At 46.8% G+C, this 17,500-nt stretch overlaps 4 protein-coding genes across 9 annotated transcripts in view; 1 reads left to right on the plus strand and 3 right to left on the minus strand.

The window, feature by feature from the left end:
* anp32e (acidic (leucine-rich) nuclear phosphoprotein 32 family, member E) overlaps positions 1 to 2,918 on the minus strand; it is a 17,200-nt gene extending 14,282 nt beyond the window's left edge. For all 3 annotated transcript variants that reach the window (XM_044172142.1, XM_044172141.1, XM_044172140.1), the window contains exon 1: positions 1,671 to 2,918. In XM_044172142.1, coding sequence (XP_044028077.1) covers positions 1,671 to 1,724 — 54 coding nt within the window. In that variant the 5' untranslated portion in view covers positions 1,725 to 2,918. The remainder of the gene's footprint in view (positions 1 to 1,670) is intronic.
* Positions 2,919 to 3,214: 296 nt separating this feature from the next.
* Positions 3,215 to 13,572, minus strand: gabpb2a (GA binding protein transcription factor subunit beta 2a). Of its 4 annotated transcripts, XM_044172114.1 has the most exons (9): positions 10,532 to 11,199; positions 10,340 to 10,450; positions 9,851 to 9,958; positions 9,182 to 9,349; positions 8,033 to 8,227; positions 7,419 to 7,572; positions 7,153 to 7,329; positions 6,943 to 7,061; positions 3,215 to 6,279 (listed from the first exon to the last, which is right to left on the minus strand). In XM_044172114.1, exons 3-9 carry the CDS (start codon positions 9,956 to 9,958, stop codon positions 5,938 to 5,940), a joined length of 1,263 nt encoding a protein of 420 aa, XP_044028049.1. In that variant the 5' UTR covers positions 10,340 to 10,450; positions 10,532 to 11,199; the 3' UTR covers positions 3,215 to 5,937. The 4 variants fall into 4 exon arrangements, with proteins under 4 accessions (XP_044028049.1, XP_044028048.1, XP_044028047.1 ...); XM_044172113.1 differs by lacking the exons at positions 10,340 to 10,450; positions 10,532 to 11,199 and adding an exon at positions 12,200 to 13,572; XM_044172112.1 differs by lacking the exons at positions 10,340 to 10,450; positions 10,532 to 11,199 and adding an exon at positions 11,228 to 11,690.
* Positions 11,910 to 16,519, plus strand: LOC122864708 (probable GPI-anchored adhesin-like protein PGA18). Its single transcript, XM_044172321.1, has 7 exons — positions 11,910 to 11,927; positions 14,618 to 14,735; positions 14,807 to 14,937; positions 15,020 to 15,090; positions 15,186 to 15,257; positions 15,329 to 15,470; positions 15,513 to 16,519. The coding sequence occupies exons 1-7, from the start codon at positions 11,910 to 11,912 to the stop codon at positions 15,747 to 15,749; spliced, it is 789 nt and encodes a 262-aa protein (XP_044028256.1). The 3' UTR covers positions 15,750 to 16,519.
* mllt11 (MLLT11 transcription factor 7 cofactor) overlaps positions 16,033 to 17,500 on the minus strand; it is a 4,969-nt gene continuing 3,501 nt past the window's right edge. Inside the window, exon 3 of the mRNA XM_044172168.1 lies at positions 16,033 to 16,568. Within this exon, the coding sequence (XP_044028103.1) occupies positions 16,476 to 16,568 (93 nt within the window). The 3' untranslated portion in view covers positions 16,033 to 16,475. The remainder of the gene's footprint in view (positions 16,569 to 17,500) is intronic.

Genomic DNA, 17,500 nt, shown 5'->3' on the forward strand with positions numbered 1-17,500 from the left:
CTGCAGGCCGGCCGCCATCACTGGAGACCAGCAGCACCAGTACACTGCAGGGGGGGGGGTTAAACCTACTATAATCTACTGTGTGTGTGTGTGTGTGTGTGTGTGTGTGGGGAGGCTCAGGAGACAACCCCCACCACACACACACACCATCTGCCGGCATCCCCCTATTCATAAAACATGACACCAACAAGTTGTCTGCTGGACGAGTTTGTAATTGAAGTGAATTAAGTCTGAACCGTGAGCACAAGTGTGTGTGTGTGTGTGTGTGTGTGTGTGTGTGTGTGTGTGTGTGTGTGTGTGTGTGTGTTATTTAACGGAAGCTGGTCGGTTGGCAGTCCGGTTATATAACTTAATCACACACGGAGCTCTCTGCTGTATAAAGAGGGTCGCCACAAACCGAACAACACCGCGCACGCGGTGTTTGTCATTAATTTAAAACTATTTAAACACCGATTACAAGCGACGCGTCGCCTAGCTGTGTACATTCACAGGACTACAAACCGACAACAGTAATCCGCCGCGTCGTCAAACTAATCTGTTTTACTTTAAAGCCTCGTCGAGTAACGCCATTTTGATTCGTTACGACGCTGTAATTCAAAAAACAAAAACAAAAAAAAACCCCACACCGACAGCCGTTACACGGTAACCCCACGCCGCGACGAGCCGCGGAGCGATGCGGGTTTTCGGTTTTGTTTTTATAGGTCGCCGAGTATAAATATTCGCAGATATCCCGTCGAAACAACCGCTAATCCGCTTTCCGTAACGTTAAGTAGGTAACGCGTTACCGCCGAGCACGAGCTCCCCACTCAAAATGTCTCTGGCCGACCTCAGCGCGCGCCCCGCGGCCGCCGCCGAGCAGGCTCGCGCGGACATTTCGACAAAACCCTTTTTAGAAAATAAAATAAAAAAATTAAAAATGACGGTACATTTAGTTTTAAACTCGATTTAACGAAGCGAAGTTTGATATAATGTCGGGAGATCCGATAATTCCGTCGAAGTTTAAGCCGTTGGCGACTTAAGATGTCCGCTCGCAGAGAACGACGAAGCACCAACCGACGTCGTCGTCGTTGTTGTTGAGGTGAACACGCAGTGTTTATCCGGGACCGGAGCCCGCCGTGAGCTCCCAAACACCCCGGTACACGAACTAACGACCCGCCTGTGAAGTATTATTCATCCGTTATGTCGCATTATACGTTAAAGCCGCGTTCCTCCGAGCGGCCGGTGACTGATTTAAAAGTTAAACTTGCACGTCGTTAGTCCGTGAAGGTGTTTTTTTTTAGATGAACGGGACATAACGGAACTGTTTGGACGTTCCGGTGGGATAAGAACCGTAAACCGGGTGCGTTTAGATGGTATAATTGTGTCCGCGGAGCCACCCTGAGAAAGGGGACTTCACCGGAGAGGAGGAGGGGGCGGACGGAGCCGCTGAGATGCTTCCACATCCGTCTGGGACCGCTGCTCTCGGCGGTAGTTTATCCAACTACACCCCGAGAGATAAGCGGTTTAGCGGACCGAATGTCCGAAAGCAGACTTGCCGTCCGCGGTGCTGTCGATAAGCGGACCCCGTGCGATGAGCGACGCGGAGCAGCCAGCCAGGCTCCGGTCGCACATCACCTCGCGGGCTATTTCAGGCAGCATTTAAAATGTTATTAAAACCCAAAGCCGCTCACCTCCGCCGCGCTCCTGTTCCGCAGCTCTAAAGTGATCCTCTTCTTCATGTCCATTTTGAAATGTTTGGTCTGTGGCGATTAGAAAGCGGGCGGCGAACAGTTGAGAAACTCCCGGGGACCCGAGCGGTAGCTGCTCTCCTCTGACGGCCACAGTTTGCCTACTGATCCTCCATGATACCTCGCGCCCTGCCCCCTCCCCTGCGGCCCCGCCCCCCGCCGCACAGGGTTGGCCGCGTGCCTCTCCGCCGCCGCTGATTGGACGCTGGGCACGTCAATCAGGGCTGATCGGCCATAATCCAGGATCTGGGCGGTAATATCCCCAAAGCCAGCCCGCGAGAGCATCATGGGAGCTGTAGTTGTCAAATATCACGAAATTAATCGTTATTTCTCCGGGAAAATGACGAAGTCTCCGCACTGTGCCGTCCGGTACAACCGGAGACGGTTTACGGAAGGGAAATGAAGCGCTGTGATTAACAGCAACATCCGTCACAGCTGATCGATCACAATCATTTTTATTGAAACAACACAAAATGCCAATAAAGCGACGAACCCAGAAAATACTAGTGAAGTGAAAGAAGTCGTGTTAGCTCGGTTAACACGATGTTAAATAATAATCCCACAACGTCCTTTAGCAGTTCTGGAGCTTTCAGTCGGATCAGGCAGTCCTCCCACAGCAGAGGAAGATCGTGTGATGCGATCGAAAGCTCCAGAACAGCGACTAAGAGTGGAAAGATTGTTCTGTCAGCTGCTGTTTAAAAGGTCAAGAATGACCTTTCAGTCTCAAGGATTTAATGTTTGACAAAAGGAAAACCAGGAAGCAAGAAGCTTAACTCAAGGTCCACTTACCAGCTTTTTCCCCCAGAGTCTTCCTCAGTGGATGCACTTCGCTCAGTCGTCATTATGTGACTTAAATATGAATATACAGTTTAATAGGTCACATAGTGACAACTGAACAAGCTCCGTCCGCCGAGGAAGACTGCACCATGTTGTTGAAAGCTCCGGAAGTCTCGTCAGTAGTTTATCTGGTTATAAACGTTACTTCTCGTTGATGGTTTTTATTCCTAAATGTTGGTTTATTACCAGTTTTATTCGAGGAAAATGCTTTAAATCGAAACTTAAAAAGCAGAATGTTCTGTTTTTGTAAATTAAGTTTAAAAAAAAATAAAAGAAGAAGAACGTAGCTGAGATTAAAAGTTGATTCTTGAACGTGGAAACTATCAACACAAGGTCCATTTAGCAGCTGTTCTGGAGCTTTCGATCCCCGCAGCAGAGGTTTTATTTTCGAGTCTGTTTAAAACTGTTCAACAGATTCAAGCTGCTTTTAATAATTCAGTTACTTTTTGAAATACTTTTTTGAGTTTAGCTTTCACTTGATCATTTGTGTTCTTTTTTTAAAGACGTCTTCACTTCTGTAGCGTTGCTTATGTTTATTCCCGTTATTAAAACACGTCAATGAGCAGAAACGTCACTAACGTATAAAATATCGAGGACTTGAAGCTCAGAAATAAAATCGCTGAGAGACCATCAAAAACACAACAACGAAGTTCTTATTCAAAAAAAACAAGTGTTTATATTTCAGATTACAATGCAGGCTGCCATCATCATCATCATCATCATCATCATCACGGTGAAGCATTCAGGTACGGTTAAAAAAATACAACTTTATATGTACATAGAAAAAGGTTGGCTTCGCTGAGCTTATAAAAATAACTATCACACTCAACTGAAGAGACGCAGAGTCGCGGATCAGAGGAAAGAAGGGCACGAGGGCTGCGGAGGGCCATCAGCTGACGGGGCCATCAGCTGACGGGGACTAATCAATAACGGCCTTTCCACCGCGGGACCAACAGGGCTGAACCGGGACGGGAAAACGCTTCGACGGCCGCTGACTTCAGGCGTTTCATCTCTAACTGCAGACTGCGAGCTGGTGAGATCTCAGCCGCTCACCTCGCTCCTGTTTAACCCGCGGGTGCGAACCCCTCGGCTGACGGGGAAACTCCTCAACTGTGTTCGGAAGCGGACGAGTCGTTATTCTGTCGACTGCCTTCTGACTCCAGACCTGCAGGGGCGCTGCACGTCAGTGGGTTTCGGTAATAAGATAAAGTGCCAAAGTACAATTATCAACTAAGGCGTTATTAGCTAATCCCGCGCCTCGCAGTGCCGCCCTGCGGTCATATGATCACGCCTTAAAGCTGTTTTTAACCAAATTACAGCGGGTTAGCGTCTGCGTCTCCGGGCAGAGACAGCTAAATGACGTTAATATCGTCTCTGTGCGCTGAACAGGACGTGGGAACCTCAACGGGGGGAGCCAGGACGTCCGTTTGGTCGTTTTCTGGATTTAAAAAGTTCGGCAGTCAACTCTCACGTTTCAGACGTCGGGGCGTCCTTGAACTCACCAGCAGGGACAGTTTTCGACCGCATGGCCACACCGTAACGTTAACCAAAACACGACGATGACTAAATGACTGCAAGTTCTATAAAGATAAAACAAAAAAGTGACAGCTCGACGGGAATGTAAGACACTACAAAGTCTAATTAAAGAGCTAAAAACATGCACCTTTAAAGGACCGCGAGACCAGAAGGAGGTCCTGAAAGTCTAAACCACCTCTGCAGAAACAAATATATTCCCATGAATTATCATCATCATCAATAGAACAACAGCTGATGATAATTAATTAACTGGAAATAGTTGGTAAATGGAAATAATCTTCATATTTGATCAGCTGTTGGTCCCCGGTTCGACAATGTGAATATTTGCTGTCTTTTTAAACTCTTCCATGACGCTAATCAACATCCGAAGACTTGGACTCTGTGACGGGAACCATTTTATAGACTGAACTAAGAATCTAGAAAATAATCAGCAGACTAATTGATAATGAAAACAATCCCGAGTTGCAGCCCTGTTAGACCCAACAAGCCTTCGACCACCCGACGACGGAAAACAACGCCGGTTTGAAATAATAATCAACATAATTACTGAGCAAATTAAAGGTTTCCATGATGGATCTGGTTCAGTTCTCGTCAGGACTCTGGGATCAGAGCAGGTCAGCGTGGGAGTGAAGACGAACTTTTCTATATTCAGACGTTAATTGGCCGAGACGATTCCCCTTTGCTTCGAGCTCCACCGAGGCCATTTGGCTTCCCTACCCCAGGGAGCAAGTGGGGAATCTTGTTTGGCGGATCCAGAACGGTTTTCGAAGAACTCGCGCGAGTTCGTTCTGTTCTTAAACATGATGAGGTCACATCCGAAAAGTGACGTGTTCAAAAACAAAACTCATTAAACACAACAAGGAAAACATAATACGAACGAAGGAAAGCAGTTGAGAGTGAGTTATTTTAGTGTCCAAAAATATTTGTTCTTTCCGTTCACAGCATCCAGTCGTGGCCTTGTTTTTGTCCGTACTCTTCTCGGGAAGCAAAACGGTGCAAGCGACAGCGAGGTTTGAGTAACTGGGTTTCAAAAAGGTTCAGGGTTAGTTACGAAGGCATCAGATGTGTTGGTTCAGGGATTTACCCACAATAAAAACAGACAGACAAAAACCGAACCTAACGGAAATAAAGGATTTAAATGGTTATACTGGTGATAACCGTCTGCGTTCAAAAATCCACGGGGGGGAAACGTTACGACGACAAGATAAAATTCCTGCTGTATGAGTGTCCTCCGGTTTATCAGTACTCACTCCAAGTCGAACGGGGAAGCAAAATGGTGCGTTAAAGCGATGTTCAGGGAACAGACATGGCTGCATATAGGGAAGGCCGCCATTATTTTAAATTGGTTTGGGATCACTGATTGCGGTTACAACAACAACAAAAAAAGTAAATATGCCTTTGAGCGAAGGTCCGACCTCCTGAGTTAATTTATCTTTTTCCTCGCTGCTGTCGGTTTCTTCTTCTTCTTCAGTTGGTCTCCATCTCTTCGACCCGTTCATCCAGCTTCATTCCCTTCTGCAGCAGCCATTTTGCATCCCAGTTAAGCAGGCATTCAGTTAGAGAACAAGTGGGAACTAAAACGGCACACGACTAAACTCCCCCGTCATGTTTGTTTAGTCTGTTTTCAGTCGTCTTTCTCCTCCTTCTGTTGTTGGGGAAGCCATTTTGTTTCTCCTCTCTTCTTTCCGGGATTCAAAATGGTGCACACTTGAAACCATCTTGCCCCGACTTCCCCTCCATCACACTCTCTATTAAAAGGGATGCAAATTAGCGCGAGTCAAACCAACCATCTCCCGTTATGATCTGTCTCTTCATCTCCCCTCCTCAGCCCTCTCTGTTAGGAGCTGACCTCCGTCGTCTCCCCCCCCGTCTCCACCAGCGTCACCTGACCCTCCTCCCCCTCCATGATGATCCCTCCCTCCTGCAGCACCACCATCTCTCCGTCCTCCTCCACCATGCCGGCCGCTGCCTCCTCCTCGTCCTCCTCCCCTCCCACCACCTCCTCAGGGCTGGCGGCGTTGGCGGCGGTGCTGGCGGCGTTGGCGTTGTTGGCCTGACTTTGGGACATGGCCTCCAGTTTGACGCGGTACTCCTCGGCCTCCTGCTCCTTACGCAGGAGCTGCTGTCGGTACTCCTGCGCCTTCCTGTTGGCCTCCTGCAGCTGCCTCTGCAACAACTCCTGAAGAAGAAGAGGAAGTCAATCAATCCAGTATTAAGGAGACTCATTCCCATTAATCCCGGATCAAACGGTTCCAGGTACTAAAGGAGATCCAGGCACTAAACCCAGGAACTAAAAGTCTTTCTGTTTGTGTTTAATAAGCTTCAGGTGTTGTACTGGACTGCATTAGACTGTACAGGTGTACCTAATAAAGTGGCCAGAGTGTATTTAAAAGCCATAACTAGAGCCAGACCGATATAAATCAGCCAATATCAACTCATTACAAATACAGTATATCAATACCAGCGTGTGTGTCGGCCGAAACAGAGTCTCCACTACAGTTTGTCCAGCAGAGAGCGCAGATAAGTTGATTAACACTGTAAAATGTCCCGATCAGTATTGATCTTTGTCACTTTTCTTTAAATAAACACACGTGAGGGATCTGTATCCGGATTGTTGTTTGCTTTTTTTTTTTTTTTTTTAAAGTACTATTGGACGATCTGTTGGATATTTGATATATTTCAAAAATCCAGCACTAAGTATAAAGAGATGAAAGTTAAATAAATGGTTCCTGCAAAGTGTCGAGTTTGGTAAAAGTTGTTTTTTTAACTATTACATATATTTTTATTGTGACGCTGTTATATCAGGATGAACGTGCCGTATCCCAGCGGTAAACACGCTCACCGTCTCTCCCGTGTCGTTGTGATTGTTGGTCACCTCCAGCTTCCTCTTCCTGGAGGGCGGAGGCTGAGGCTCCTCCGTCACCACCTCCTCCGTCACCGTGTTGGCCGGCACCGCCAACACTGAAAACACAAACACGCAGATTCACCGTTAAAAACCCCGTTCGCGCGACTCTGAGCGCGTCGAACGGAGCGAAGGTCGAGCGTGCCGTACTCTGCTGTCCGTGCTGCATGGTGACAAAGAACGGCGGCGCCATCCCCCCTGTGGTCTGCAGGTTGCCGTGCTGGTCCGTTACTATGGTGATGACCCTCTGACCCGCCTCGTTGACGACGGTGGCGTGCTGGATGTTGGAGTCCAGAGCGCTGGCGGCCATCGCTTCTTCCGAGTCGCCTGAGACACAAAGACACAAACGTCACACCTGCACAGGACACAGTCAAGAGTTCGGCGTGTGTGTGTGTGTGTGTGTGTGTTGTTCGTACCTGTGTTGGCCTTGTTGAGCAGCTCGGCCAGGTTAACCACGCCCCCCTGAATGCCAGGTATTCCCTGGATGATGAACTGCGGCTGGTTGGCGGTGGTGCTGGTCTCCACATTCATACTCACCTGGTTCATGTTCACCTGGTTCTGCATGCCCTCCTACACACACACACACACACACACACACACACACACACACACACACACAGGTTTATTTATTGAGCTGGACTGTAATAAACAATATTACTTATAGATGGAGTATTTTTAAAGACAAAATATCTATAAAAGCAGGACTGATGGAACGATATAAAATAAAAAAGCAGTTTCAGTGAATAATCAAAGCATCAGGGTCTACTTTAAATCATCAGCTCGTAGTCAAACGTTAATTATTAAAGTTCTAGACATTAAGACATTTTTACACCAGCTGTAATAAAGTACAATAAAATAAAGCCTATAAATATATAAATAAATCCCATTTAAGAAGATGAAAGTAAGAGGCTCTGGGATCAATTCAACACACCAACAAACAAGAAAAGCAAAACTGGTATTTGAGATTTAGGAGGATCATCTAACAGCGAACCCAGAGGTCAGAGGTCAGTCGTACGTTTCAGATCCTCACCTGCAGCAGCAGCATCAGCTCCGTGTTCTGGATGTCGACGGCGATGTCGAACGGCGTCTTGTCGAACTTGCTGAGCGCGTGCACGTCGGCTCCGTGTTTGATGAGCGTCTCGGTGACACCGTGGTGTCCGTGCTGCGCCGCCCAGTGAAGAGCCGTCATCTTCAGCATGTCTTTGGCGTTGATGTCTGCGCCGCTCTGAGAGTGGAGGCGGGACGTTAGAGGCTCTGGAGTGGACGCGGATCCACGCTGAGGAGTAAAACTGTTTTCTGATGGAACAGCGAACCAAAGGAGGCTGTTCGGTTTCTAACACCTGCTGCCTTACACGTACATTTCTCACACGGACCGCCGACGATACACCAACTGCGGCGTTCGCCGATATCGGAGCTAACACCTGTGGAACATCGACCGTCCAGACGCAAACTGAAGGCCGGGACGTCCTTTGTGGTAAAACAAACGACAGACGGCAATCATGAAAATTGGCAAACTGAAATGTTTGAGTTATAAAAAAGGAGGGATATTTATTTAATTTCTTTCTTTCTCTCCAGATGTTTAATCTGCTGCATCACCGTCACATGTACATCTATCTACTCTGCTCTGGAAATTATAATAAAAAGTTTGTTTAAAAAAACAAAAAACAGAAGTGAACTCATCATAAACGCGGAACAGACCGGTTGGCTTCTCCTGTCTGTTACAGTGATGTTTATTTTAATGAGACCAAGAAGAAGAGAGGTGACTTTAATGAATGAACGCCGGGAGCAGGAGGGAGGCTCAGCTTCAGTCCAACACTAGATAAACACCTTTGATTCCACCGTTTACTAGAGTTCTGCTGCCTGTTTCATAAAGCCGGACGGTGAAGTCAGAAAAAGGCTTAAAATGTGTCGCTCTGTGTATTTTCTTTCACCTAAATGTAGCTTGAGGAGTCTGGATCCACCTCTCTGTACCACTGACGCAGGATTTAACCATATTTCAGATGTAAGATATTGTTTCAGCAACATTAAAAGCAACTGGCGGTTTTGGGAAGCGGAGGGTCAAAGGTCACCTTTCTGTTTGTCTTTCAGCTACACGTCAGCCTCGAGGCTCGGAGACCCGAAGGAACCACAACGCCATCAAAATCAATTCAATCCACAGTAAAGTCAGAAGAAGTCTCACCCGGACCAGCAGCTCGACGATGACGGTGTGCCCCTCGGCGGCGGCCATGTGCAGCGGGGTCCGGTCCACTTTGGTGCGGGCGTCTCTGCTGACGCCGGCTCTCAGCAGCACGTCGGCGGTGGAGTAATGGCCGTGCTGAGCGGCCAGGTGGAGGGGAGACGTCCCCAGCTGCGGGACACACAGACACGTCTTTAAATTCACCCGACTGCTCGACGCCGCGACGGTAACGAACATCAAGAAACCACAAACCGACTGTTCGGAGGAACAGCAGACGTCCAGCTGACTGGCGAGGCTGAGTTTAAGCCGCCTTAAGTTTCCAAGTGCACGAACAGGAAGTGAGAATATACACACAGCTGTTTAGTACGAAGCTGTCAGTGGACGCACACGGACACACTTCTTATAGTTTCTGCATTATAAATCATTAAAAACAATCATTAACACAGAAAGCAGAGTGACGCCTTCTGTCTCCTGTCAGTTGGTTCTTTTACTGCGACACCAGGAAGCTGGAGCTGTGAGCGGTCCGTGCTAAAACTATCACGCAGCTGATCACCACACGTCAGAACCGTCTTTATCGGCAGCTGTGGTTATTGTGGGAAACATGTTGGGACAGTTTTAAATCATCAGAGATGAGATAAGAGAGGAAACAGCCGGCTGAAGTCGGCGTCTCACCCAGTCGGTGGTGAACGGAGCTCCGTTGGCCATCAGGTTTCTGACCTCATCGTCTTGACCTTTGCGAGCCGCCTCCAGCAGACGCTTCCCCAGGTCCACCAACGACATCTGACACACACACACACACACACACACACACACACCTGTCACAGTGCAGAAACATTTAACAACACACCTGCAGTTTCACACTTTATTCCACATGATGCACAAACGTAGAAGCGACACACAGCGGTGGTGTTTCCATTACTGAAGTAATTATTAATTAGTTTCCTGCAGGAAAATTAATAACTATTTTAAAACTAATTCAAGTCATTCAAAAACGTCAGTGGTCTCAGCTTCTGAATGTGTGCAGGTTTTATTAATTATTATTATTCTTCACGTGTTAAATATGTCGACCGGGGCTGAAACCGTTTTCTGGACCAAACGATGAACTGCTTAAAAAGAGAAAAACAAGCTGAAATTAACTGAAAAAATAACAATTAAACCCACCGAACACGTGCGCAGCTGCTACCTGTCCGCCTTCAGACGCTCGGACTCTAAATCTACCTGCACAGGTGAGGTGCAGCAGGGGTTCAAACACTTTAAACACAGACAGAAAGTCTGGAGGGAGAAATAAAAAAGGTTTCCTGAAAAATATAACATTTCCTGTGAGACGCAGGGCCTGTTAGCTCCCCAACATACTTTACAGAGAAGCGGAGAAGTTACTGGTGGATGTGTCCGATAATGGACTCACACCTGCCGACTGCTTTGGGCGCTAAGGACGTCCATGACCTCCGCAGGATGAAAAAAAACACACAAATTAAACAAAGCGTGGCCGGTTTTAAACGCGCGGCACCGGTGAGCTGAACCGGGAACAGCGGCCAAACAGCTAGGCGAGCTAGCCCCGACACCGCGTCCGACAACGGAACCCGCGGCGCCGCAGAGCAGCGGAGAGGGACGGGGCTCCCCTGTCCGCGGCCGGGGAGCCATTTTACGCGCCTTCACGGACAGAAAAGAGTCCGCCATGTGCCACGTACCCCCTCCCCGGTCCCCCTGCTCCTATTCACCGCCACAACCGCTAAAAAAAAAACATACGCTCCTCCACCCAAAACGTTTACAGCAGCGCAGACAGGAAACCGTTTGATATTAAGTTGTTGGTTTTCCGGGGGAAGTCAGACAGAAATTTCCCATTTTACACACGGAGAGAAAAAACTACTTCCACATCCGGTTAACTAGCATTCTTCAGGCGCGCGCCGTCAAACCGCGTACGGGACGTTTGTCTGATGAAATCCTTCAACTGCGGCGGTTTACTTCTGTGGCCGTTTTACACGCGAAGACTAAGACAAAAAAAATAATGTCGTTTTTATTCCTCCGGAGGAAGGCAGAGCAGCTACTTACCGTGTCCAGGTTTGTGAGGAGCCAGCCGGGGGTTGCTCTTCTCTGCTAATGTTAGCACGCTAGCTGACTAAACAGAACAAATCCCTCGGTGTGTGTGTTTGTGGAGGGTCTGCGCGCTTTTATCGCCGCGTTTAGTACAAACAGGTCAGTAATGTGCAAACTTTAATTGACAATACGCAAAACATGGACATTAGGCGCCACTGCGGCTCGTCTGGCTCCTCCGGGCTTATTTACTGCGGAAAGCTAGCGGCGGGCACCGGATGTTATGGGCGTAGCCTTCAAAATAAGAGCGAAAAGTGCATTCTTGTTTGGGAGGTTTGTTATAACTGTGCTGAACACAGTCAGTTCTGCCGTACAGTGAATGTTTCTCAGAGATGTTATTAGCGTTAAAATGTCTCGTTTTGTCCCGCTAAAGATCCAAAAAAAAACCAACCCAGAGACATTCATGTCCTAGGACACCAGAGGAAACCAGCACGTATTCAGGTGTGCAGCCGGAGCGAGCAATTTAATTTATTTATTGTTTAAGCTCTACATGTATTTGGAAATCTTAAGATTAAGCAAACTAAGGTATTTTCTGACATTGATGTATAGGCTGCTATGTGTCTAAATTGCTAATATGTCATTACACGAGACCAAACTTGTGTGTAAAGTAATAAGGAGTAGAAATGTGTAACACGACAGCATGTCCGATATCACCAGAGTAAGACTTCAGCTTTTGAATTATCGCCCGTCATTATATTTTATTTAAATGATGAGAAAGCTTTTTAGTGTTAGTTTCCTGATGTGGTGACAGTTTAATGTAACTCTCACAACTGCATCATATTTTGCCAGTCCACATTTTATGTTGAAAGTCCTGACAGGAAGTGTAGTCGCCATTGTTTTTGTCTTGACGCTGGTGTTTACCAGCTAGCTGTTAGCCGTTAGCCTGTGTGCATGCAGACTGTTAGCAAGTTAAATTAAAGCGTGTTTTACCTTCTTCTCTCGTAGATTCCCGCGAGATTACGTCTCCTGACGTAAATCAGATTCTGACAGGTGCTCACCTGCCGAGAACGATTTTAAAAATGGTAATTTTTGTGTTTTTATCTGGAACAAATATGGCGGCCCCTCGACACCGGAGGTGGAAGCCAGAGTGAGTTAACCTCCCTGTGGGCGGGCTCTGTGACGACAGGGCGGAACAGATCTCAGGTCAGCGTGACGGCGGAGTCGCAGCCCGGCGGCGACGCACGGCCGAACGGACGGCTGACCGCAGATCCGCCGGTGGAACAGGCGCGTTCCTGCCCGCGGAGCTCCGCTCATTAAAAACAACAACCGCCGAACCGTCTTCTGGTTTAACTTAATTACAAATGTTAGCGAATGAACTGATGTTTATAGCGTGTTTTTTTTTAAAAAATACTCCGTAAGTATGAAACATTAAACACGTTTAAACTGTCAGAGAAATAACGTCCCGCTCTTTTACTTTATTAAATAACTGCTGTTTGTGTGAATCTGATGCAGAAACAACTGGTTTTAACCTGAGAGATATACATCTCAACTATCCGCCATTTTGTCAGCGAGTTATGGCAATATTCATGTTATGATTTTTTATTTATGTTTTGCATTAATGTGATGACATTTTATCCATATGTTTAATTTGAAATCAGCCGTTTCTTAATTAGGTTTCTAGAAAATGTGCTATATCACAATATGCAGCTGCCGAAAGCCTGAGAGGATTTTATCCGCCTGCGAACATCGCGACGCTTTTCGTTTTTAAAGCCGCACGTGTCGATGAAATGTGGTTTTGTTCTAAAGACGTTAACGTAGAAGATTTACGATGAGAAATGCTCCACGTGTGATCGCTGGAGGACAAACTGACGGCGTCCTGTATGTGCGTGGACCGGCCTGCTGTGTGTGGATTTAAGTGTGTGTTTTAAAGGGAGATCCCACTATTTGTCAGCCGGGGTTTTATTCTCGTATTGTTTTGTTTATTATGACTACCGGTCACGATAAGGTTTTACTCGCCCCCCCTCTGTCGTAGAGGTTTGGAAAATGTGGCTTCCGGCGAGAGCGGTGCAACAGATATCACTCCAAACATTTTGTCTTTTAGTCCACCTGAAAGGAAACGGAGAAAGTCGACCCCTGGAAATCCTGTTTTAACTCTTCAGCTGACACTTCGACTGCTTTCATAGCTTACACATCAACTGACATGTATGCAGTGTATACTGTGTATACATATATACACTGTATACATATATACACTGTGGATACATATATACATAGTATTGGTTTTTGTTTTCTGTGTATATTTTTATTTACATGTTAATGTTACAACTCTTTAACTTAATTTTACCGATTGAATCGCACTTTTAAATCTTTGTTTTTGATCCATTTTATTTTATTTATTTTTTGACCAGTCAACTTTGTCTTCTGTGTCAAACGTTGTAATTGAATACGAATAAAGATTTGTTTAAAAAAATAATCTTTATGTATTTTGTTGCAGAGGGATGAGTTTAAGTGAAATCAGTTTCTTCCAGTTTATTATTGTCAGTCACTTAATTTCTCGTAACGATCCTTTAGAAACATTAATGAGATAGCGGGATCTGTTTTCTGTTTATTATTGGAAACTGTTCTTTGTGTACGTTGAAAATCCTGCAGATACGTTTATACTGCAGATACGCATCACTTCCTTTCTGCGTTACCGTCCGTTTCTCTGTAAAGACTCCAGGAGACAGTGGAAACGTGACTTTCTACATGTGATGAATTTGTGAAGGAAAACAAGCGATGTTGATCAAAAAAAGGACATTTTTCTTTAATTGTTGGCAGGTGTACAGGTGTACCGTACATTCGGACAGGTGAACTGTAGCGTTTGTCCCTGTGGCTCCAGTCTGAGGCCGCTCGGTAAAACAGGAGAAAGGAAAAGACGCGAGAGATAAATAAATAAATGAAGCAGCTCAGGATGAAAGAACAAAAAGGCACAGATGGAAACAGATAATAACTTTAGTGTCAGGAGGCTTTGAACGCATCACAACTGTTTCTCGTTCAATAAATAAATAAATAATCTCAAAAACAATTCTTCAATCATCAGAACTCACAGAAACACTGAATCTAAACTGGATCAATACAGCGTTTCTAATATTTTGTCCACATACAGAGACGGTTCTGATTTCAGTGTAAACACACAAATCAGGTTTAGAATCGGTTTCAGATCAGATGACATGCAGACAAGGACAGCTGATCTGGGATCTGTATCACACAGCGAGATCAGTGGGTTAGTCAGCCGTCTCTGGGTTTAACTCTGGCGTCTTGAAGCTGGTTAACTACCGACCAATCAGATCACTGGGATCACCGAGTACTTCCTGTAGGATTAACAGCGTGGATGCTTTAAAGTCCGGTTCTGCTCTGCTGTAACACGAGGAGACGCCTCACATCCACGAAATAAGTTATCGAGCTCCCTCAGCACACAGCATCCCCAGGTTCGTCCCTGGGTTCGTCCCAAGGTTCGTCTCCGGCTTCGCCCAAGGTTCGTCTCCAGGTTCGTCCCCGGGTTCGTCTCCAGGTTCATCCCCGGGTTCATCTCTAGGTTCGTCCCCGGGTTCGCCCAAGGTTCGACTCAAGGTTCGTCTCTAGCTTCGTCCCAAGGTTCGTCTCTAGGTTCGTCCCAAGGTTCGTCTCGAGCTTCGTCCCCGGGTTCGCCCAAGGTTCGTCTCCAGGTTCGTCCCAAGGTTCGTCTCAAGGTTCGCCCCAAGGTTCGTCTCGCCCCCGTCCCAGGTTTCGCCCCAAGGTTCGTCTCTAACCGTCCCAAGGTTCGCCTCTCAGGTTCGTCCCAAGGTTCGTCTCGAGCTTCGTCCCCGGGTTCGCCCAAGGTTCGTCTCCAGGTTCGTCCCAAGGTTCGTCTCTAGGTTCGTCCCCGGGTTCATCTCTAGGTTCGTCCCCAGGTTCGCCCAAGGTTCGTCTCCAGGTTCGACTCAAGGTTCGACTCAAGGTTCGTCTCTAGCTTCGTCCCAAGGTTCGTCTCTAGGTTCGTCCCAAGGTTCGTCTCTAGGTTCGTCCCAAGGTTCGTCCCCGGGTTCGCCCAAGGTTCGTCCCAAGTTCCATCTCTAGCTTCGTCCCAAGGTTCGTCTCCAGGTTCGTCTCGAGCTTCGTCGCCGGGTTCGCCCAAGGTTCGTCTCCAGGTTCGACTCAAGGTTCGTCTCTAGCTTCGTCCCAAGGTTCGTCTCCAGGTTCGTCTCGAGCTTCGTCTCGAGCTTCGTCGCCGGGTTCGCCCAAGGTTCGCCGGTTCTCTCTAGGCTCGTCCCCGGGTTCGCCCAAGGTTCGTCTCCAGGTTCGTCCCAAGGTTCGCCCAAGGTTCGTCTCTAGGCTCGTCCCCGGGTTCGCCCAAGGTTCGTCTCCAGGTTCGTCCCAAGGTTCGACTCAAGGTTCGTCTCTAGCTTCGTCCCAAGGTTCGACTCAAGGTTCGTCTCTAGCTTCGTCCCAAGGTTCGTCTCCGGGTTCGTCCCAGGGTTGTCTCCAGGTTCGTCCCCGGCTTCGTCTCAGCAGCAGAAACTAGAGATGCACCGACCCAACTTTCTCTCTCCCGCTACTAATTAATTAAATCAGTATTAACGAAATGAATTATTAACATCTAATGTTGATGACTCAGATCTAATGTGGATCAATGGTGTCCAAAATCTACCACACTGAACAAGAACTGTATCTGCACGACTCCAGGTTCATTCTCTGCACTGGGTATAATAATCTACACACATTCCTTCCTGCATATTAAATCCCAGCTGAGTGATTATAGTCTAGTTTATAAAAGTATAAATACTTCAGCATGATTTCTTCAAGGGTTTGGGGAGACGACGTCTCTCGGTGAATAATCAGCTTCATGACAGCAGTTATGATCCGGACTCAGTGGAGACAGGCAAAGCTGGACTCACAGTGTGATACAGACTCCAACATGTCAGCTGACTGCGTTCGTTTAAAATAAAAGTCCAGACAGACGATTCGGTCTTTGTGATTTCAGGAAAACTAATTAAGAATCAGAGAGTGACGACGAAGCTGTGGGAGTGTAATCTGAACCAGGATCAGTCTCAGCAGACCTCTGTCCTGTCCGACTGTTTTAGTGTGAAAACCAAGCTCTTATTTTGGTGACTTCCTGAAACGGTAACATCTCCTTCAGCGACGGGACAGCGTCAGAGGACAGGAGGTGAGGCCTGCAGAGGCTGATCTGGGGTCAGAGGTCAGGTGATGTGAGGCTGATCTGGGGTCAGAGGTCAGGTGATGGAGGGTTTCAGAGGAGCAGGTTGAGGTCGGCCAGCAGAGCGTCCACGTCAGCGATGGGAGCTCTCCAATAGTTAAAGGAGGAAAACTCAGACAGGCCGCCCTGCAGACAGACAAAAAGACAGACAGGCGGATCAACAATTTGGTCAAATTCTGTCCAACAGTCGTCTCACTTACTTAATATATTCAGAGGTGGAGGAAGTACCGATCCTGTACTTCAGTAAAAGTACTAATACCACACTAATACTCTGTAAGTGAGTCCTCCGTGCAAAGTTAGTCACGGAGTTCCACAAGGTTCTGTGCTTGGACCGATTCTATTCACCTTATATGTGCTTCCTTTAGGCAGTATTATGAGGAAGCACTCCATAAACGTTCATTTTTATGCAGATGATACCCAATTATATCTATCGATCAAGCCAGATGGAACTAACCAGTTGAAGCATGCCTTAAGGACAGAAAGACATGGATGATCTGCAACTTTCTGATGTTAAACTCTGACAAAACTGAAGTTATTGTACTTGGACCCAAACACCTCAGAGACACATTATCTAAAGACGTAGTTGCTCTAGATGGCATTGCCCTGGCCTCCAGCAGCACCGTAAGGAGTTATCTTTATCTTATCTTTGTCCTTTAACTCCCACATGAAACAAACTTGAAGGACTGCCTTCTTTCACCTACGCAACGTTGCAAAAATCAGGCACATCCTGTCTCAAAATGATGCAGAAAAACTAGTGCATGCATTTGTTACTTCTAGGTTGGACTACTGCAGTTCCTTATTATCAGACTGCCTGAATAAGTCCCTTAACGCTCCAGGTGATGAACGCTGCGGCAGGCGTCCTGTTATTGTCTCTGTTACTGACGCTGACATTATTCTTCCTGTAGCTGTCATTCCTATTATTACTAATTTATTAATATTAACACTACAAGTTACATTTCTACTATTTTAAAACACTATTTGCATTTATAAAAAGATTTATGGATGTGTGTGTGTGTGTGTGTGTGTGTGTCTGTTATGTGTGTGTGTGTGTGTGTCTG

The sequence above is a fragment of the Siniperca chuatsi genome, linkage group LG17 (genome assembly GCF_020085105.1).
Source record: "Siniperca chuatsi isolate FFG_IHB_CAS linkage group LG17, ASM2008510v1, whole genome shotgun sequence".
Taxonomy (NCBI): domain Eukaryota; kingdom Metazoa; phylum Chordata; class Actinopteri; order Centrarchiformes; family Sinipercidae; genus Siniperca; species Siniperca chuatsi.